This window comes from Carassius gibelio, chromosome A2, assembly GCF_023724105.1.
Source record: "Carassius gibelio isolate Cgi1373 ecotype wild population from Czech Republic chromosome A2, carGib1.2-hapl.c, whole genome shotgun sequence".
NCBI classification, from domain to species: domain Eukaryota; kingdom Metazoa; phylum Chordata; class Actinopteri; order Cypriniformes; family Cyprinidae; genus Carassius; species Carassius gibelio.
Genome location: NC_068372.1, coordinates 20,085,832 through 20,108,296, shown reverse-complemented (window position 1 = coordinate 20,108,296; position 22,465 = coordinate 20,085,832). Strand labels below are relative to the sequence as shown.

General features: G+C 37.9%; 2 protein-coding genes and 1 non-coding gene across 3 annotated transcripts; all 3 read left to right on the top strand.

Annotated features, from left to right (window-relative positions):
• Positions 1 to 170: 170 nt before the first annotated feature.
• On the top strand, positions 171 to 10,286 carry LOC128030506 (ATP-binding cassette sub-family F member 2). Its single transcript, XM_052618196.1, has 15 exons — positions 171 to 318; positions 1,111 to 1,292; positions 1,759 to 1,971; positions 2,066 to 2,248; positions 2,658 to 2,829; positions 3,038 to 3,133; positions 3,556 to 3,658; positions 3,744 to 3,839; positions 5,412 to 5,531; positions 5,655 to 5,744; positions 5,837 to 5,947; positions 6,024 to 6,086; positions 7,624 to 7,752; positions 7,833 to 8,036; positions 9,791 to 10,286. Exons 2-15 carry the CDS (start codon positions 1,148 to 1,150, stop codon positions 9,905 to 9,907), a joined length of 1,842 nt encoding a protein of 613 aa, XP_052474156.1. The 5' UTR covers positions 171 to 318; positions 1,111 to 1,147; the 3' UTR covers positions 9,908 to 10,286.
• On the top strand, positions 3,213 to 3,330 carry LOC127940168 (small nucleolar RNA SNORD89). The gene has a single exon (XR_008148948.1). It is a non-coding gene; the product is annotated as a small nucleolar RNA SNORD89 (small nucleolar RNA).
• A 683-nt stretch (positions 10,287 to 10,969) lies between the features above and the next one.
• On the top strand, positions 10,970 to 16,898 carry LOC128030514 (protein lifeguard 2). The gene is made up of 12 exons (XM_052618207.1): positions 10,970 to 11,076; positions 12,346 to 12,508; positions 12,600 to 12,736; positions 13,380 to 13,444; positions 13,547 to 13,600; positions 13,707 to 13,757; positions 13,893 to 13,932; positions 14,073 to 14,110; positions 14,281 to 14,368; positions 14,452 to 14,547; positions 14,852 to 14,905; positions 14,985 to 16,898. Exons 2-12 carry the CDS (start codon positions 12,352 to 12,354, stop codon positions 15,129 to 15,131), a joined length of 927 nt encoding a protein of 308 aa, XP_052474167.1. The 5' UTR covers positions 10,970 to 11,076; positions 12,346 to 12,351; the 3' UTR covers positions 15,132 to 16,898.
• The last annotated feature ends 5,567 nt before the right edge of the window (positions 16,899 to 22,465 follow it).

The window sequence follows — 22,465 nt, the reverse complement described above, 5'->3', positions numbered from 1 at the left end:
AATTGTACTTTTGAAGTCCTTCTCTAGGAAAAAAGGCACTATAAATTATTAGCATAGCATAACATTGTTATTAGAATTTCTGTATGAATCACATTGCTACTTGATAATATTACTCATTTTAGGTCATTGTGTGTGACTTGCCGTGAAACAAAACACGCCCAGGTATTCTTCCATATGCAAAGAAGTGGGTGGAGAGTTCTAAGTTCTCGGCCTCTGATTGGCTGCCATGCCGGTATTGGTGACACGCGCCTTACCGCTTCTAGCGCGAGCCATGAGACCGCTTCTCCGCTGCTAGCGCTTCATCAAGAAGAGAGCTAGGTAAGACAACGGCCTAATTCCATTCAAGTTGGTTATTTACACGTGCTAACGCCCAATTTCTAATAATCAATGTCCATAAAATCTCATACCTCTTCTGCTCATGTAATTTAGTTCTCCGGACATCTTTTGGATTAACTATATAGTTGTACAGGCCGTTAGCTCGCCGGCTAGCTCGTGGGAACAGATAACGTTACTCGCGTGCCCTCCTCAACCAGTTAAACATGTTTTTTCGTTTGATGGGGACTTTATTTTACTAAAGTTACTTATTTTATCACAATTTGGGTATAAACTGCAGTTGTTCTATGTCCAGGGAGCAAGATCCAGGAAACACGGTGTTTTACTGCTAGAGTTAGCATGGTTGGTGAAGTTGTTAATTGGTCGGGCCTTGGAGTTAGCAGACACGTTTTATAAGAGTAGCGGCTTCGCTATTTCTCTATCTGTTTTTTTTTTTAACTCATCGCGATATCCTAGCTGTAATGTACCGATAAGTATTTTTGTTCCGGTATTACTTCATCCTTGCAGTTATTTGCCTACACTGCGTCAGGGAAAAGTACTGGCCGCCTCCACGTGACCAAAGCCAAACCACCGTCTTTCGGTGGATGCTAACACGAGACATAAAACAACCCTGGGAACAAAGTAGAAGTATTTTTAGGCGAATCTAATGTTGATTTTAACAGGAAGTACATTTGGGAACAGTGTGCACTTTGTGATACCCCCCCCCCCCCCCCCCCCCCCCCCCCCCCCAATAATCTCTTAGAGCATCTGATCGTTTTGTTTGTCTCTCTCCCGCAGGTTTCGGAGGCGTTTTTTCCTGGTATTCACAGTTAAAATGCCATCTGATTTAGCAAAAAAGAAGGCAGCGAAGAAGAAAGAAGCAGCCAAAGCTCGTCAGCGTACAAAGAAACCAGAGGATGGAGTGAACGGTGATGCAGAGAAATCCGAGATCCAGCAAAATGGAGCGGATGAGGTCAATGGTGAGGCAAACCATTCAAAGGCGGTCTTAAGGCCTGTTCACAACCAATATACAGTGTGAAAATTTGGTGCTATTTTTTTTTATAGAGAGAGCGTGAGCGAGGATGTAACAATCTCTCTTCATTGTACTGCGAAGAAAACTTGCCAACAAATAATATTTGTTTTTGGTCATGTGCCCAAAGGATTTTGCCAAGTGATGGAGAATAGCTGTGAAAGAATAGAAACCTGGGGCTTTTCTTTCTGCATCTGTTATTTGATAAACAAAAAAAAAAAAATCTGCTTTTCTATAAGTGCAACCTAATGTTATAGAGTGGCCTTGCATTTTTCTTTAGCCCATCTGTTGTTTTTATACATTGGTCTGAATTGACATTGCATGTGCTTTTATTCAGGATATTTAAAACCTGATTCTCATCATCCTTCTTACTCCATTTGAATATTCCCTTTTTTTTTTTTCTTTTTTTTTTACAGGGGTTGCCAGTTTGACGAAGGAGCTGGATGAGTTTGAGCTGAAGAAAACCGAGGCTCGGGCAGTGACCGGTGTGCTGGCATCTCATCCCAACAGCACTGATGTGCACATCAGCAGCTTGTCTCTCACCTTTCATGGACAAGAGCTACTCAGTGACACTAGTTTGGAGCTCAACTCTGGCCGTCGCTATGGCCTTATCGGACTCAATGGAACTGGTAAAGCTGGTCAATTAGAGCTCCTCTTGGTGGCTTTATAAATTACTTCCATTGGCAGGCTCATAGATAACGGACTCGTATCCAAATTGTGTAGGCAAATCCATGCTGCTGTCAGCGATTGGTCACAGGGAGGTGCCGATTCCAGAACACATTGATATCTACCATCTGACCCGTGAGATGGCTCCCAGTGAGAAGACCGCTCTGGAGTGTGTGATGGAGGTAGATGAAGAGAGGATCCGGCTGGAGAGAGAAGCTGAAAGGCTCGCTCATGAGGACTGTGAGTTTAAATCATTTTGATCAAATGCTTTTGGCATATTTTAATAGGATTAGTTCACCTAGAAATGGCAATTGGCATTTACTTCTTCAAACCATACTTGTTCAATATGAATTGTTTTTGATTCAAAAGAGTCTGAGAACCAGTGATGGTATAAGAATAAACGTAATGAGTGTTTAATGAACATTTTTGCCAGAGAATACATTTCTTTAATAGGTCAGATCAATTTAAAAACTTTCCACGTTTTCATAGGAACTGTTTTTGTAACAGCTTCCTTTCCTAGGCGTGGTATATTGAACATCTCAGCTTGAGAAGACTCCTTAATTCTGTTCAGTTTTTAAGGATTCTCATGGTTGAGGAACACCTGTAATTTGTGAATGTAATTGTTTACATCTTGTTTGGCAAACTTTAGCTGAATGTGAGAAGCTGATGGAGCTGTATGAGCGTTTGGAGGAGCTGGATGCTGATAAAGCTGAGATGAGGGCCTCACGGATCCTCAACGGTCTCGGCTTCACTAATGCTATGCAGCGGAAGAAACTTAAAGACTTCAGCGGTGGCTGGAGGATGCGTGTTGCTCTTGCTCGGTGAGCTTTCAGAATCTTATCCTAATGTTAGAGCTGCTGGGAGATGATGAAATAAAAGGCCGAATGATAGCGCAGTTGCTTTGTGCTAACTGTGCAGTGACAAAAACGGTACGAAGCGTATTACTGATCCCTGTGCATTTCAGTGAATGTGTCTGAATATTTTTTTATTTGCATACGTTTAAACTCATGTTTTTTCTGAAATCTTCAGGGCACTGTTTCTCAAGCCTTTCATGCTGCTGTTGGATGAGCCAACAAACCACCTTGACTTGGACGCATGTGTGTGGCTGGAGGAAGAGCTCAGCCAGTAAGTTAATTTAAAAAAAAACAAAGGCTGAGAGAATGTTGAATAAAAGGGTTAATATTTCTGTTTACTGTGGATTGTTGCTGATGAAATGATGTTAACAAAAGGCCGAATTGTAGCTCTTCCATCAAGCAGTTTGTTCTTGAAATGGATAGAGCTTTGACAAAAACTAGACCGAAGCGTTTAACTGATCTGTCAGCACAACCTAGATGCAATTTTGTTTGAAGATATTAGAATACCACTACCATCTTCTAATCCTAACACTAGTAACACATAGTATTGTAATTAATGTTAACAAGTGCACCTTTAGTGTTGCCAGTGTTATATTACAACATGCATTCTGTTATTGTGATGCAGTTATTTACAAAGATCATGCTGAGAGCTATATGCTCAAGTTTTTTTTTTTTTTTTTTTTTCACCGACAGGTTTAAAAGAATTCTGGTTTTAATATCCCATTCTCAAGACTTCCTCAATGGTGTTTGTACCAACATTATTCACCTGCACCAGCGCAAGCTGAAATATTACACGGTAAAGATACAAATTCTGTCCCCTGCTGATTTCCTATAATCACAAATGTGCAGTTTCATTTCATCATTCATCCTGTTCTGTGAAGGGTAATTATGACCAGTATGTGAAGACCAGAGAGGAACTGGAGGAGAATCAGATGAAGCGGTTTAACTGGGAGCAGGACCAGATAGCACACATGAAGGTAAACTTCTAAATGTACATTGGCAGGGTTTAAAGTTCTCCGGCACCATGCCGCATCTCCAGTGTCCGGCACTTGGCTGTGAGAAAAAAAAAAGTCACCCTGCATTTTTGAAAACACTTGATATCGTTGATTTCACGTTCAAGTTCATGAGTTTGCCTACCAATGTATGAGAGGAACACAGCTTTCACTCTCAACCAAACTAACATAACTAGTTTTTGCTCTTATAAACATGGGATGCACATTAGCTGATGAATGGAAAAGAAGCCTGGGTCTTGAGCACGACACATGGAAAAAGCTGCGAGGTGCAGTGGTCAAAGATTTCCATCTAGCATCATAATTACATAGAAAAGCAATTTTAAAAAGCAGCATAGCTTTGTAATCATCTCTGCATGACCTATTAACTGTAATTTACCAGCAAAGACTTTGTGTGAAAGGGGATAAGTTTCTGAATTTGCATGTGGCCAAATATTAAAATTAAATGGATTTAAGTGTTGTTAAATCACATGAAACATCACCAAGCAATTGGCACCCTCTGCAGGTATTTTTCATAATTCAGGCTTATTACATTATGAATTTAAGTGTTGATCAATAAAACCATGTACTTCTGATACTTTATTTGAGGCCAATTATTGCCTTATCGTTACATGTGTTATGTCTTATTAAAACCTCTTTTTCCACTTCCAGTTCTATTTGTATTACTAAAAAATATCAGATTACTCACTTGTCAAAATAATCAGGTTACTTGATTAGCAAAATAATCATTAGTTAAGAACTAGACTAAAACGTTTCAAAGTAAGTTTCGTGCTCTGTGCCTTACTCAAGGGCACCTAAGTCATGGTATTGAGGGTGGAGACAGCACTGTACATGCACTCCCCCCCCCACCTACAATTCCTGCCGGCCCGAGACTCGAATTCACAACCTTTCGATTGCGAGTCCAACTCTAACCATTAGGCCACAACTTCCCCTGAAATTATAGCTCATAATTTCCGAAGTGTATGATATATCTTTCATTCTTCAGGTCGATCATTTTTTCATGAAGGGAAAAAAATCAGTTTGAATAAGGAAAGCTTTAACTTTGCTTTCAGTTCTTGGACCACTTTAATGTTTTTGTTAATTGAACTGTAGGTTTTTTTTTTTTGTAGTCTGTCTTTGTATATTTCCTTTTATATTAATTTCCTATTATTTAGTTTACCATTATTTATTTTGAACAGAGCAATTTCAGAAATGTAATGTTTTAAGGACAAAGCAATGTGTTTACACCATATTGTAGTGAGTAACCATTCTTGGAATTGCTGTTTCAAATATCCCACAATAAACTTTAGTCTGAGCCTGTCAAGGTATAATGGCAATGGCAGATACGTTACTAATAAGTTGCAAGGAACTGTAATTTTCTTATTTTTTGTCTTTAATAACCCTGTGTATGTGTCTGCCCTTGCAACCCCCAAGCTCCGGGAGAAAAAAAAGTTCAGGCTCAAGTCCTGCATTAGTAAACATGCTAATTTTGTTGCATTTCTCTAACTGCATGGCTTGTGATTGATGTGGTTATCTAAACGTGATCCTGTTGATCCTCAGAACTACATTGCTCGATTTGGTCACGGTTCTGCCAAGCTGGCCAGACAAGCTCAGAGCAAAGAGAAGACTCTACAGAAGATGGTTGCCTCAGGTCTGACTGAGCGTGTTGTGAATGACAAGGTAATGAAAGAACCGTTTCCACTTGATCTCAGGCACAACTCTACGCATTTTGCCTTTATTTGTTGCTGTATATGCTGGCTTTCAGTCAATAGTGAAATGGCTCAAACTACCTTTTCCTTTCAGACTCTGTCATTTTATTTTTCTCCCTGTGGGAAGATCCCTCCTCCTGTCATTATGGTTCAGAATGTCAGCTTCAGGTATTCGGAAAATATGGTATGCAGGTCTAATAAACAATACAACATTTGTCACGCTTTTGTTGCATCCTTCTCTGGGTTGAGGTTCTCACATGTATCTTTGTTATATAGCCACATATTTATAAAAACCTGGAGTTTGGAATTGACTTGGACACACGGGTGGCCCTTGTAGGGCCTAATGGGGCAGGCAAGTCTACTTTGCTGAAGCTCCTTGCTGGAGAGGTAAGGCAGATTTTAACAGATGCATTTAACTTTGGTTTTAGTATTGTGGTTTATAAAATAGCTTCTCTTCTTTCAGCTCCTGCCCACAGATGGTATGATTAGAAAAAACTCCCATGTGAAGATTGGCCGATATCATCAGGTCTGTTGGCTCATGACATTTATGTAGTAATGCAGTAATTATAATGGATCAGGATCATAATATTGAGGATTATGGCAATAACTTAAACGACCAAATTAAAGGTTTAGTTCACCCAAAAATTAAAATTATGTCATTGACTCACCCTCATGTCGTTCTAAACCCGCAAGACATCCGTTGATCTTCGGAACACAGTTTAAGATGTTTTAGATTTAGTCCCAGAGCTTTCTGTCCCTCCATTGACAATGTATGTATAATATACTGTCCATGTCCAGAAAGGTAATAAAAACATCTTCAGAGTAGTCCATGTGACATCAGAGGGTCAGTTAGAATTTTTTGAAGCATCGAAAATACATTTTGGTCCCAAAATAACAAATTCCGACTTTATTCAGCATTGTCTTCTCTTCCGGGTCTGTTGTGAGCACGTTCAATGATGCTGCTGACGTGTTATTTTTGTTATTGGGCGCACCAGAAAACACGTCAGCATCATCATAAGTCAACAGACACAGCAGTCACACTCACAACAGACCCGGAAGAGAAGACCGCGCTGAATAAAGTTGTTATTTTTGGACCAAAATGTATTTTCCATGCTTTTAACAAATTCTAACTGACCCTCTGATGTCACATGGACTACTTTGTTTTTATTGCCTTTCTGGAAATGGATAGCATACCGTACACACAGTTTCAATGGATGTTTAATATGTTACTAAATACAATATTGTGATCGAGAATAAGCTGACGGTCACATTTACAGTGTTTACTGTGGTAATGTTAATGTCTTGTATGGTGATTATAATCCACATCGGATCAAGTTATTTCAAACACACACTGCTGACTGAAAGTGAGTTTTGAGCTCAACTTATTTAAAAACTTTTTTAATGCTGGTGTTATAGGCTGTTAGCTTTCTGAAACTCTCTATTTTTATAAAAGCTCCCAAACAAAAAATCATTATTATATTTTGATATCTCAAGACTAGATTTGACAGCTAAAATGTTACTAAATAAATACACAATTGTGATAGAGAATAAGAAGTTGACGTCTAATTTCTCAAATAGGTTGCATTTACAATGTTTACTATGGTAACATTAATGTTTAATGTCCATAGTCTTTTCCATCGCTTTTATAAAGTCTTTAATACTGGTGTTAAAGCGGTTCTCTTTCTGAAATGATCTGACGCTATCCAGACTAGGAGAAACTCTGCCTTTATTCATGACCACTCCTCTAGCCCCAGCTGGCCCGCTTTGGCCCAAGGTTTTCGTCAGGCCAAAAAACCCTGGCCGTTAGCCCCGAAAAAGCCCAGAAGAGGCACAATCAAGCCCTGGAAGTTACAGTGGAAAGGCGATTGGCCCTGGCACACACTAGCATGCCTGGTTTAAGCTCGACTGTGGAAACGCGGCTATTAATGACAATTTTAATTTAAAATTAAAACTTAAAACATAATTTAAACTAACCATTTAATAACTTTAATATTAAAATGCCTCCAGAAAATTTGAGTTTATTGGGGCTTTAGACTAGTTTTAATAGTATTTAACTTCTCTAGCATCTAACAGAGCAACTGGAGCTTGACCTTTCACCTCTGGAATACATGATGAAGTGTTACCCTGAGATTAAGGAGAAAGAAGAAATGAGGAAAATCATTGGCCGCTATGGACTCACCGGCAAACAGCAGGTAAGGTTTAAAAAAAAAAAAAAAAAACTACTTTAACCTGCAAATATATTTTACTTATGGACACATTTCCTTTAAACTAGGTGAGCCCTATTCGGAATCTGTCTGATGGGCAGAAGTGCCGTGTCTGCTTTGCCTGGTTGGCCTGGCAGAATCCCCACTTGCTCTTTCTTGATGAGCCGACCAATCACCTTGACATTGAAACCATTGATGCTCTGGCTGAGGCGATCAACGACTTTGAGGGTGGAATGATGCTGGTCAGCCACGACTTTAGGCTTATTCAGCAGGTAATGTGAAGGGTTAAAGTTAGTTTTTAGCCTTTCTTGTACACGTGCTGGTCATATAATTAGAATATCATCAAAAATTTGATTTTAACCTATCATTCAAAAAGTTAAACTTGTATATTATATTCATTCATTACACACTGACTGGTATTTCAAATGTTTATTTATTTTAATTTTGATTCTGACTGATAATGAAGGAAAATCCCAAGTTCAGTATCTCAGAAAATTAGAAAATTGTGAAAAGGTTCAATATTAAAGACACCTGGTGCCACACTCTAATCAGCTAATTAATTCAAAACCAGTGCAAAGGCCTTTAAATGGTCTCTCAGTCTAGTTCTGTGGGCTACACAATCATGGGGAAGACTGCTGACTTGTGTTGTCCAAAAGATGAGCATTGACACCTTGCACAAGGAGGGCAAGACACAAAAGGTCATTGCAAAATAGGCTGGCTGTTCACAGAGCTCTGTGTCCAAGCACATTAATAATGAGGCGATGGAAGGAAAAGATGTGGTAGAAAGAAGTTTACAAGCAATAGGGATAACTGCACCCTGGAGAGGATTGTGAAATATAACCCATTCAAAAATGTGGGGGAGATTCACAAAGCGTGGACTGCAGCTGGAGTCAGTGCTTCAAGAACCACTACACACAGACGTATGCAAGACATGGGTTTCAGCTGTTGGATTTCTTGTGTCAAGCCACTCTTGAACGACAGACTGCGTCAGAAGCGTCTCAAGACAAAAAGGACTGGACTGCTGCTGAGTAGTCCAAAGTTATGTTCTCTGATGAAAGTAAATTTATCATTTCCTTTGGATATCAGGGTCCCAGAGTCTGGAGGAAGAGAGGAGAGGCACATAATCCACGTTGCTTGAGGTCCAGTGTAAAGTTTTCACAAGCAGTGATGGTTTGGGGTGCCATGTCATCTGCTGGTGTTGGTCAACTGTGTTTTCTGTGGTCCAAGGTCAACGCAGCCGTATACCAGGACGTTTTAAAGCACTTCATGCTTCCTGCTGCTGACCAACTTTATGGAAATACAGGTTTCGTTTTCCAATAGGACTTGACCCCTGCACACAGTGCCAAAGCTTCCAGTACCTGGTTTAAGGACCATGGTATCCCTGTTCTTAATTGGCCAACAAACTCACCTGAACTTAACCCCATAAAAAAATCTATGGGGTATTGTGAAGAGGAAGATGTGATATGCCAGACCCAACAATGCAGAAGAGCTGAAGGCCACTATCAGATCAACCTGGGCTCTCGTAACACCTGAGCAGTGCCACAGACTGATCGACTCCATGCCACGCCGCATTGCTGCAGTAATTCAGGCAAAAGGAGCCCCAACTAAATATTGAGAGCTGTACATGCTCATACTTTTTATGTTCATACTTTTCAGTTGGCCAATATTTCTAAAAATCCTTTCCTTGTATTGCTCTTAAGTAATATTCTAATTTCCTGAGATAAGGAATTTGGGATTTTCCTTAGTTGTCAGTTATAATCATCAAAATTAAAAGAAAAAAACATTTGAAATATATCAGTCTGTGTGTAATGAATGAATATAATATACGTTTATATAATATACGAATATAATATAAGTTTAACTTTTTGAATGAAATGAGTGAAAATCAACTTTTTGATGATATTCTAATTATATGACCAGCACCTTTAACTATCTACATTTAACTATCATTTCGTCTCTGTCAAGCTAATAAAGATGTCTTAAGGTCTTTCTTACTTTGTAGTAATATTGGTTTGTTTCCTTGCAGGTGGCTCAGGAGATCTGGGTTTGTGAAAAGCAGACCATCACAAAATGGAGCAGGGACATTCTGGCCTACAAGGAACATCTAAAGTCAAAAATCGACAAACAGATGCATGATTTATAGCCAGTAGAGCGCCCATAGAGGGCAGTTCCAACATCTCAGCCAACGAGACTATTGCTCTCCAGGAAATACAAGCATGCTGGTTAGACTGCAGATACAGTGAACACCTGAGTCGCTTGGCTCTCAGTGGAAGTAGCTGTTTTGTTTTCTTTTTTGTGTTTAATCTGCATCACAGTATTTGGTGTTTACTTTCAAAATACCTATTAAAATCATGGGTGTGCACTTCATTATTTTGTACTAGAACAGGAAAGGTCTATGAGACAAAGACTGTAAGATGAATGATGAAGTAAACTTCAAGAACTGTTGATGAGTTTTAGTTTTATCAAATATAGTTTAAAGCACTATTTGCATTAAATCCTTATTAAAAGTGTACATTTATTGATTTGGCTTGGACATTTTTTTTTTTCTTTTAGTTCAAAATCTTTCTTCTCTCTACATTTTGTTGAAGATTTATTACCTTGATTTCTTACAGTACCAGGAGCATTATGGGTCAATGTCTGCATAGTTGAATAATCCTAGCTGCCTCTACCTTTTTAGTAAAACTAGGATTAATAAAAATGTATTTTTAAATTTTTATTTTTTACAAAATGTTCAATAATGGAAGAAAGGGGATACTTACAGCTTGGATATTTTTACTCCTAATAAAAATGTTACTCTTATGTATGTTAAAGCTCTTATATATCAGCTGATTCTGATTTATAAAATATTCCTAAAAATATGAGGTTTGTCCAAAATTATAACACAACACTTAATACTTTAATTTTTAAAAAAAACAAGCTTTTTTTTTTTTAAAACAAAATTGTCTCAATAGCTACGTTTTGTTTTTATTTAAAGGTCAGAGTGACTCCGAATAACATTTATTCAAAATATTACAAAGCATGATTTTTAACGCGGGATTTTGCTTCGCTATATAGAGATTTGCCCTACAAAAATAAAATATAGTTGATCAAATATGTGAGTTCGTTTATTTTTCGGACTTGTATGAACTACTGCACATTTTCGCTGTTAATTGTAATATTTAATCAATATGTTCAATAATAAATACAGTACATTTTGCTAAAACAGTGCACGATTCTCATCTTCTCTGGAAACACCGGATGTACGTCATTACATGATTGCGTACATTGTTTTTACTTGGGAGTCTCTAGTATCACATCAGCTGCTACATTAAGGTAAGTTGAAGTACAGAGCTTAGTTTATGACTGATTAATTAGAACCTAGATTTGAAAGTAATTTTAACAGCTTTATTCTTATATGCGCAAATCATTTGTTGTCTCCTAAACGACATAAAGGGCTAGAAAATTGTCATCGATGTGCTCCGCTAAGCTACGCGCTGGCAGCATCATGTGTATCAGTTCTGTCTCTGCTGTTGACTTCAGAGTAACGGTTCTCATGAAGACTGATGGTTTAGATGAGAGACTGTTGTGCGGTGTGTTTGGCAGCTAGCCATATCAATATGTCAAAAAAAAAAACTGATGTTCAATCTCTATTGTTGATAACAAATGATAGATAACACTACACTTTTGACAGTACAATTAACCATGTAAATACTACTGTTCATATTTGATCATTTCATAAGCCTCTAAATGATCAGCATGACCACTTTATTGAAGAAAAACAATTCTACAGAATCTTCTACATGTCTACAGTCAACTGATTGCAGCTTGATGGTTTTTTTTAGCAAGAAATTTATACTTTTTTTAGTATCATTTTAATAAAAACGTCCACTTCAGGATGTGGTAAACATGTCCTTTTACAGTGAAATCTTTAATTTCACTGTAAAAATAATAGTTTTTAGGTTGATATTAATATATCAAGATGACCATTTATGGCACTGAGAACACTTTAGTTTGCTTGATTATCCAAATCATGTTTAAGTGTGAGTATTAAATATGATGCATCAGGCTTTTGAGAAATATTTATTTGCTCATCTCTCAGTCATCATTTTATTGTATTGCATTAGAGCGTTGATCTTAAAACTAAACATTTAAATATCATTTTACTAAGAAATATTGTTAGGAGATATAGAGCGACAACAAAAATATTAATACTTTATTTTTTTGTACAAATTTTATACTGTTACCATAATCTCATTGATTTGCATTACAAGCTATCTGATGTTCTTTTAAATGTTGTGTAAAGGTTCAATAAACTCTTCCATTTAAAAAAAAGACATATATGTCAGGCTTTACAGATTTAATTTATAAGCATTATAATCTGGTCAGTTGAAAGTTAACCTTTCTGTCTGCTATTGGCTTGAAACAGGAATGGATCCAAGTGTTAGGTTCATAATGAATTCATGTGGTGAAGAGCTGCAAAGTTCCATTGGTGTTGGGGCATAAAATATTAATGCAAGTGAGGGTGCTCAAGTATCAGATCTAGCTGTGATTCCATTCTCAGATTGTGTCTTATTTCATTGTGTTAATGGGATTGTTTTACAGTAGACCATGAGTTTGCCAGCAGCCCCACCCAGCTATGCTGAAGCTACAGCAGGAGATAAAGAACAAGGAGCTGCTAGCTTCACTTATGCCTCCCATCCGCCCCCAATGCCACCCCCAACCATGCCCATGCACCCCAGCTGGGCTTACGTGCATCCTGGCCCTAGTAAGGGACTATTTATTATATTATCTTTGGTTATAGATGTAGAAATTTTGTTTAGCAAGAAACAAAGTTAATAGTGAAAATGTCTGTTTAGGTCCAGGGTATTCCAATGCGTATGCTGCAGACATGTCCTCCTCACCCTTCTCTGACCCGAGCTCCAGCAGCAGCTTCGACGGCCTCAGTGGAAGCAACTGGGAGGACAAGAATGTCCGCCGAATGTTCATCAGGAAGGTGTGAAAGTCCCGATTCAGTGGTTTTTCCATTTGCAGCCGTTTTCGAAATATGTGTCAGTATGTCAAATGCTCTTATTTCAAATAAATGCTGTTCCTTTTAACTTTATCTCCATCAAGGAATATAAAGATTATAATTGTAATTATATTTCACAATATAACCGTCTTAATGAGATTGATGAGAAATGTCTCTCAAAAACATTTAAAAATCTTACCTACCGTATTTTTTGGACTATAAGTCGCACCTGAGTATAAGTCGCATCAGTCCAAAAATATGTCATTATGAGAAAAAAAAAACATATAAGTCGCATTTATTTAGAACCAAGAGAAAACATGACCGTCTCCAGCCGCGAGAGGGCGCTCTATGTCTTCAGTGTAGACTACAACAGGAGCACTGAGCAGCATCTCTGGCAGCATAGAGCGCCCTCTCGCGGCTGGAGACGGTAATGTTTTCTCTTGGTTCATTTCTCTCTGTTCATGTCAAATTAATTTTGATAAATAAGTCGCACCTGATTATAAGTCGCAGGACCAGCCAAACTATGAAAAAAAGTGTGACTTATACTCCGGAAAATACGGTACCTGAAACTTTTCGAATGGTAATGTATAAACATCTTAGTCATGAAAAGCATGTTTATCTTTGGCAGGTTTTCTGTATCCTCATGGTTCAGCTCATGGTCACGTTTGGTGTGGTGTCACTCTTCACATTTTGGTAAGTCATACACACATCAGAGTACGTCACAACCCCATTATATGCATTTATTCCACTTTTAAAAGCAAGCACTGTCACTGACGAACATCCCATCTTTCACAGTGAGCCTGTCCGGAAGTTTGTCCAGTACAATCGAGTTTTCTATCTGACCTCATAGTAAGTGACTGAATTATTCACTGTTCAGTTTCCTCATCAGATGTTTCAAGACTTTAGATTTGGATAATGTTTACCCTGCTAGTGACGCTGCTTTGTTTTTGTCCAGCATGACTTTCATGGGAACATACCTGATGCTTGTATGCAGCACAAATGCACGGTAAGAAAGTGCTTTTTATTCTACTTTCTTCTTGTCTTTGAGTTGGAAACCAACATAGGAGATGAGTGATTTCAGGGACTGTGAGCTTCTTTAACGTACATAACTTATCTATCAGTGTTTGTTTTTCATCTACAGACGAAGATATCCTACCAATATGATTCTTCTAGCCATTTTTGTAAGTAATCTTTTTTTAGTTGAAAGATAAATGTTAGTAAACACTAATTTATAATAAGTATATTTACTACTAATAAGTATCCACTATCATTTAACCATTTTAGAAAAAGAAAAGGGTGAATATTCTTGTTTTATTTTCAGACTTTGGCAATGTCCTATATGGCAGGCATGCTAGCCAGGTAAGATGCATTTTATTTTTCAATTGAACAACTTATTAAACTTATTGGATTGTATTCATTTAAAACAGAAAGCATAGTTAGAAGTAAAATATTCTTTATAATGTTTTTAGACTCTTTAGAATGTTAGTGTATGTGCCTCTATGTGTTGAATTTGCCTTTTTTTTTTACAGCTATCATAATACCAAAGTGGTGATGATGTGTGTGGGCATCACAGCACTGGTGTGTTTGGCAGTCACACTCTTCTGTTTCCAGTCCAGGGTGAGCTCCTTTAGCCCTAAACGGCTTCTTTCAAGCGCTTGGTTTCTGTGTGATTTGATGGAGCGATGTCTTCTGTCGTCTAGGTTGACTTCACCACCTGTCATGGATTACTCTTCTCCCTCATGATGGTGCTGATGATCACCGGGCTTCTGCTGTTCTTCACCGCACCATTTGGATATGTAAGCTGCTTGTAAACCCTTAACAGATATTTAATCACTATGAAGCTATCACTAATACACTGTGCCGTAATCACGTAGATTGAACTTGTATCTTTATCTTTTTGAAATAGCAACACTGTAAACTTTGCTGTAAATTTAAAATTCATTCCTACCCTAAAACCTAAAATTGCAACCTCTTTTTTTGGGGGGTTTACAGTGAAGCTCTGGTAACCACACCGGCCATTTTTTCACCGTTTATACAGTGTGCAGCATGCATTCCTGCAGTGTTGTCAACTTAAACATCTGCTTCTGTCTGTGGTTTTAGATCCCCTGGTTGCATACTGCTTATGCTGGATTTGGTGCTCTGGTTTTCACTCTGGTTAGTACCGTTCAACAATGCAATTTTGTCACGTATATATGCTTCATTCAAGATCTAATTATCTTCTTTTCTTCTATAGTTTCTGGCATTTGACATGCAGCTGCTGATCGGCAACAGGCGGTACTCTCTGAACCCAGAGGAGCACGTGTTCGGAGCCATCTGCCTCTACATGGATGTGGTCTACATATTCCTTTTTTTCCTTCAGCTCTTTGGGAGCCGTGAGTGAGGTGTTCATGCTGTGCCCAGGCTTTGGCCTTTGTCTGTTACACACACATATACACACACACACACCCTTCTCAGTTACTCCAAGGTGAGGAGCAGCAGTCTTCCTTCATTTTGTGTGGCAGTTGAAGTTTGATGTGTGCTGTTGTTTTCCTTCTGGTCATGGTTAGGCAGCTCTTTGCACACCCTCGCTGCAAGATAACCATGCTACCAGTCAGATATACACATGCTGTTTAGGGTAGACAATCACTGCACATCACTTTTGTATTTTCAGTTGAAAATCCCATAATGATTAGAATTCCAGCATACATTAATGAGAAGAAAACCAGTGTGTGTTTGAGTGTGATTTAGTGGGGAATATAGTGACAGTACTTGATTGTAAATGGATATTATCCCTTCGTTTGCACGTTGTATAAATGAAATTAATCTTAAACTTGACGGGCAGCTCTTTGCCGGCGATCACTAAATGTGTAAGTCTTTTCAACCTGAGTTTTGTCAATCGGCAACATTGTGCAGTGAAATTATACCAGAGCTAGAGATGGACTTTGAATTGCTTTTTGTGCAATAATCTGCTCTTGACTGGGAACAGAAGCTGGAGTTTACAGGTTGTGGTGAGTAAATATTTTGTGCCTCTGAATGCTGGTTGATAATGAGGTTTCAGTGTTGTTGTATGCAGCCGATGCAGATTTATAAAAAAAAAAAAAAAATCAATATATATACTGTGTGCCAAATATAATTCTGTCATGTGACAGAGATTTTAAATGTGGCACTTGGTCCAACACATCAGTCGTGAGGTCTGTGATATATGTCTATAAATTAACTCGTAAGTGTATGTGATGCTTGAGTGTTTTGTTGATTTTCAAGACACTTGATTGCTTCTATTTCTAATTTTCTTAGTCACCTTGGAACAAACTGTTTTAGATACTGAATTATCAGGTGCTGACTTATTTGAAAAGAGATTACTTATTACATTCAGAAGAGACAAAAGATGATATAATGTATTTTGTGATTTGTTTCAAGCACATCGGGCTTATTTTCCATGGGCTTTAATAAACTCTTGTCTCTTCAGAACTTGAGTGTAGAGAGTGTGTTTATATTTTAATTTGGAAAAACCTTTCTTAATTCTTAAAACCTCAATAGGTTTTTAGGTCATTTAAACCAGTATTGACATTCCTCTTTGTTTGCATTTCAAACTGTTTCTGTAAATTAAACCTTCATCTTTTGGATGGATTGGTGTTTCATGTTTCACAGTGAAAGAGATTTCGTTGGAAAGCCTCACATACCTATACACTTTATTTCTTGATTTAAGGCTATTCTAACCTGAAATAAATAACAGTTTAAAAAACAAAAATGTATGTATTTTTCCATATTTATATTTCACACATGCAACTTTGTTCCTTTTTAGATGAAATGAAAGGCTTTGAAAGCTTAACAAGCTTGGTTTTGAAAGGAATTTTTTTCAGAGGAAGGATTTAAATTTGAGGCGATCGATGTATTTTTTTGTGCAGTTCTTATTGTTAATGTGCATATTAAGTGTGAATGTATATGGATCACCCTATGCCTTTCCTATTTCTCTCTCTGTGCACTTCTGTGTCTACAAAAGAATACTTATGACCTGTAACTACTGCATGATCTGTGGTACAGAGACCCACTGTGTGCTAATTTAGAACTGAAAAGCATTCCTTCTTTTTCCTGTTATTTTATTATTGTGCTGTTTTGTAACTTCATCTGTGCTTTAGTACAATAAATAAACAGAACAGTAAATATTAAACCGGTGTGTTTATTTTATGTGTTATTCCTGTTACACAGTCATTTAAAAAAGTACTTTAGTAATAAATCAAGAATTCTCATCTGTAAACCTACTTTTTATAATTTATTTTTTATTTATTATTTTAGAGCTTTTGCTCATGTTTGTAAAGTTGTTGTTTTTTTTTCAACAGAAAAAGCTTTAATAAATATATAATTCATTTCTAATTGCGATATTAGGATTAATTTAAACAAAAGTGTTTGTAAAAAAATTTAATGTGATTGTTTAAAAGTATATAACATATAAATGAATTGAAGTTTATGTTATTATTAATAATAGCGTGCTACATGAATGACCCGTATGTTTGGGTGAGTTTGAAGTGCCAGGTATTAAGATAAATTAATAATAATATGTGAAATCCATATTCAATGTACAATTCATCAAAAACCATATATTTAAAATGTAAATTATACGGATGGAAATGAATGTAAATAAATCGCGAGCCCGGGCTGGCCTGACGTCAGTGCATTTTCATAGAAATATGGCGCTGCATTCTTGCTGTCGACAGCTGGCTGCACAGGTAGCTCGTTTAAATCACAATGTTAACGACTGTACGAGAAATATATCCGGTTCTAGATTATCTTATGTAAGAATCGATCTTAGAGAGGACAGATGAGAGGACTGAAGAACAAAAACTTGAGGACGAACTTATTCTGCTCTTGAAGAAAGCCAAGGTATAAGATGATGCTTTACTGAGTTCTCTTTACTGACCATACAGTCTGTGTTACTGACACACGGGTAAAACGTTAAGACCGTTTGATGTACCTATCAAACCCTAATTCAATAATTTGTGTTAAATACAAATATATAAATGAGAAGTAAGGTAAGTAGTGGTTTCATATTTCTCAACGTTCAAAAAAAAAAAAAAATTAATAATAAATAAATAAAATAAAATGTTAGAACATTTACATTTACCATCCCAAATGTACATGAGTTTGTTTCTTAAAGTGAAAAAGCTCTGCTTCAACTGTGCAATACCCTCTCAAGGGATGACCAACACTTCTGACATCAGAAATTCATCCAACCATCCCAATGTTGGTCAGGAGAGGCTATTCGCCTCTCGTTACCCCCTGTACACTGCACATCAAAAGACACACATCAAAGATGAAATCAAAAAATAGTTGCACAAGTTAGTTGCCTTAAGCTCACTAAGATTGCTCACTGTGAAATTATAACAATTTAAAAATAACAGTTTTAAAATATAATTTATTCCTGTGTTGGAATCAACTCCAAATATCGGTAAAATATCGGTAAACCGATTATCGGTAGGTTTTTAATTTTAAAATGTTGATTTGGTGCTCAATAAATATTTTTTATTAATATTATAGTTGTGCTGCTTAATATTTTTTGTAGAAACGGTGATACTTATTTTGCCAGGATTCTTTGATGAATAGAAAGGTCAATGTTGTTTGCCTTTTGTTTTCCAGGGGCGTTTGAGGAGTATGGTAAACTACCAGGAAGCTCTGGCTCTGGCAAGTGCTGCAGGAGATGGAGAGGCCATAGAGCAGCTTCAGGAGGGGCTGAAAGAGCTGGCCAGTAGGAAAGACAGGCAAACGGAGAGCAAACCTAAAGAACAGGAGCTTAAGAAATGATCCAATTGAAGCCTGTGCGCGCATACACTCCTGGAAGTATAATATACTTCAACTGAGCACAACATTTAGACAAATAATTCAGTGTTGTTAGGGTCTTAGCAGGACAATAATGTTCCAGCCATGAACAATTGTAACATTCACTGGTTGCCATTTCACATTTTAAATCCATAATTCAGCAGTGCACAACATACTACATTGCCCTTTTTATACATTCCTTCACATTAGACTTATTTTTTAGTATTGCTCTTACACTGCAATAAATTATTCCTCTGTAAAAGAGAATCAGGAAAGACAATTAGAGACTTATGACTGAGTGAGACGTCAGAAATTCTGTACATCAGTTCAGCTCATCATTGGTCTTTTGAAATATTGTGCAATGAAACGTGTAATGATCTTATTTATAGCCAACTTGTGTTGATGTGAGAAGCGATTTCATAAACGTGAACAAAATGTTTGTTATTTTTTGTTGGTTCTGACCCCCTAAATTAAAACCAGCAGGTGTTCTCAACTCTGCCCTGTAGAGGTCAGTATATGCTCACATTTCCTAAATATCATCTACGAGCTCTTAAACCCAAAAAAGATCAGTAACTCCAAAATGTTGAATCGAGGAGTTTTTCTTTGTTTCATTACTTGAAGGTATTTTGGTTGTGATATTTACCCACAATACATGAAAGGGAAAAGTAATTAAACGCTTAAGGGCATTAGGGCAGCTGTGGCCTAATTGTTAGTGAGCTGAACTAGTTACCAGAAGGTTGCCGGTTTGAGTCTCAGTGCTGGCAGGAGTTGTAGGTGGCGGGGAGTGAATGAACAGCGCTCTCCTCCACCCTCAGTACTCATGGCTAAAGTGTCCTTGAGCAAGGCACTGAACCCACAGTTGATCCCGGTCACTGGATCTTATATAGCTGCCCACTGCTCTGGGTGTGTGTTCATGGGTTAAATGCAGAGCACCAATTCCGAGTATGGGTAACCATATTTGGCAAATGTCATGACTTTAATTTTAAGGTGGCCGAGAGAGCTCAAAACGCTGCAATTTAAGAAAACACATGCAAACTGAAAAAACACCCGCAAATGAAGAAAAAATCTTCATCAGTTTGACAACACAAGTGTCGCAAATCATCACAACACATGCATATAACGAAAGGCGCTGCAAATCCTCACAACACATGCATATAACGAAACGCGCTGCAAATCCTCACAGGACATGCATAAAACGAAACCCGCTGCAAATCCTCACAGCACATGCATATAACGAAACGCGCTGCAAATCCTCACAGCACATGCATATAACGAAACGCAGTGCAAATCCTCACAGCACATGCATATAACGAAACGCGCTGCAAATCCTCACAGCACATGCATATAACGAAACGCGGTGCAAATCCTCACAGCACATGCATATAACGAAACGCGCTGCAAATCCTCACAGCACATGCATATAACGAAACGCGCTGCAAATCCTCACAGCACATGCATATAACGAAACGCGGTGCAAATCCTCACAGCACAGGCATATAACGAAGCGCGCTGCAAATCCTCACAGCACATGAATATATAACGAAACGCGGTGCAAATCCTCACAGCACATGCATATAACGAAACCCGCTGCAAATCCTCACAGGACATGCATAAAACGAAACCCGCTGCAAATCCTCACAGCACATGCATATAACGAAATCGCTGCAAATCCTCACAGCACATGCATATAACGAAACGCGCTGCAAATCCTCACAGCACATGAATATATAACGAAACGCGGTGCAAATCCTCACAGCACATGCATATAACGAAACGCGCTGCAAATCCTCACAGCACATGAATATATAACGAAACGCGGTGCAAATCCTCACAGCACATGCATATAACGAAACGCGCTGCAAATCCTCACAGCACATGAATATATAACGAAACGCGGTGCAAATCCTCACAGCACATGCATATAACGAAACGCGCTGCAAATCCTCACAGCACATGCATATAACGAAATCGCTGCAAATCCTCACAGCACATGCATATAACGAAACGCGGTGCAAATCCTCACAGCACATGCATATAACGAAACGCGGTGCAAATCCTCACAGCACATGCATATAACGAAACGCGGTGCAAATCCTCACAGCACATGCATATAACGAAACGCGCTGCAAATCCTCACAGCACATGAATATATAACGAAACGCGCTGCAAATCCTCACAGCACATGCATATAACGAAACGCGGTGCAAATCCTCACAGCACATGCATATAATGAAAGGCGCTGCAAATCCTCACAGCACAGGCATATAACGAAACACGCTGCAAATCCTCACAGCACATGCATATAACGAAACGCGATCCTCACAATACATGCATATAACGAAACGGACGGCAAATTATCACAACACATGCACTTTCTTGAAAAAAATAATTTCCCCTATTCTGTTTAACTTATAGCTTTTAATGAAGTTGTGTGGTGCTGTTCAAAATGTATGACCGAAGCATAACTGGTGCCTAGAAATTTCTCTGCTATTTTTAAAGTAGAATTAGATTAACTTGGTTACTAAATAACTGGCCTTGGATACTTTTAACTCTTTAAACCATTAGTCAAATGTTGGTCTTATTCTCCGAAGATGATTCCCAATAAAAGAGTTAAATATTCTCTCATTTGACAGTGTTAAAAGGCCTTAAATGATTCAAATCAGCAGCTCCATCTGATCTGTCTGTTTAACAAGAGATGTTTTCAGAAAGTGCTCCTGTGTCATCATGTTCCCAATGTATTAGAATCGCACATGATATTTTAAACCCATAATTATTAATAGTGGAAACGGTGAGTGATGTCCTAATAAAGGAGAAGGGATGCATTAAGGCTGGGTGCTCTGAGTGTGGTCTTGTCATGCCTGGGTGGTAAAAGATGTAGTGGAAGCATGAGGCTGAGATCAGTGTGACTCAGCTAGTAATCAAGGATCTCATAAGAGTTTGGCTCATCAGATAAGAGCAGCTCATATTTTCATTCAAACTTAAATCTTACATCAGTCTAGGGGGCATGAGGTGGGACAAAAACTTCATATTGCTGATGAAATCAATGTTGCGAGTCATGTTGTGCAATGCCTTAAGGCCTCCAATCTTTTTGCCTTTTGACATAAACCTCTTAGGAAAGTGCAATGGGAATTGGAAATATTACATAAGTATAGAAATGTTTTTAGCAGTGGTTTTGTGGTTTGAGTGTCCAAATGCTTTTTAGGGCTGCTGAATATAAAAATATTCAATTCCCTCTGAATTATCTAAATGAGCATTGGTTAATTTGTTTATTCCGGTTTGCAACTAAAATAAGTTCTGTTGCTCCCTGCCCTCACACTGGTGAGCTGTCATGTGAACAATAATTGCTAGTTTGTCAAGTCTGAGGGAGGAAAATGAGGATTTACATGAGCTTTCGATTGTGCTGTGATCACTTTTTTCTCACTGCATGATTTCATGTGCTCTGACATGCTCATGATATGACTGAATGTTGTCTGTTTTTGCAATTCCCAACATATTCACACGCATAAATCATGTGTGTCGGTGATATTATTGCATAATTATAGATCTTTTAAGAACTTTATGAAAAATTATGATTTTTATACTGTATTGTTTACTGTTTTGGTTCATTATTTCTCTACACAGTCACTTTTAAAATCAAGATGCCAGGTGCCCAGAGCCATGTAAGCTATTAGGATTTAGGTTTATAATGTCTGCTGCTTATTGAATGCTTGCCCTGTGCACACAAGGTTAGTGTGCAGCTTCAGGCAAAAGCTTCTGCTAGTGTGGGAAAGCTGCAGGACATTTTCTTTATTGTTTTCTTTGTTATTATTTAATTTACTGTTTTTCTTTATTCAGTGTGTGTATATGAACAATATGAAACCAGGGTTACATTTTTGTATGTAAGCCCTAATGCTTCTGTAAGATTTAAGTTTTTAGGTCAAAAAA

Coding starts and splice junctions, on each gene's coding strand:
- LOC128030514 (XM_052618207.1), top strand. CDS start 12,352: ATGAGTTTGCCAGCAGCCCCACCCAGCTATGCTGAAGCTACAGCAGGA. Junction 13,445..13,546: donor GTGTCACTCTTCACATTTTG/GTAAGTCATACA, acceptor CATCTTTCACAG/TGAGCCTGTCCGGAAGTTTG. Junction 14,369..14,451: donor TCTTCTGTTTCCAGTCCAGG/GTGAGCTCCTTT, acceptor TCTGTCGTCTAG/GTTGACTTCACCACCTGTCA.
- LOC128030506 (XM_052618196.1), top strand. CDS start 1,148: ATGCCATCTGATTTAGCAAAAAAGAAGGCAGCGAAGAAGAAAGAAGCA. Junction 3,134..3,555: donor CTGGAGGAAGAGCTCAGCCA/GTAAGTTAATTT, acceptor TTTCACCGACAG/GTTTAAAAGAATTCTGGTTT. Junction 3,840..5,411: donor ACCAGATAGCACACATGAAG/GTAAACTTCTAA, acceptor GTTGATCCTCAG/AACTACATTGCTCGATTTGG.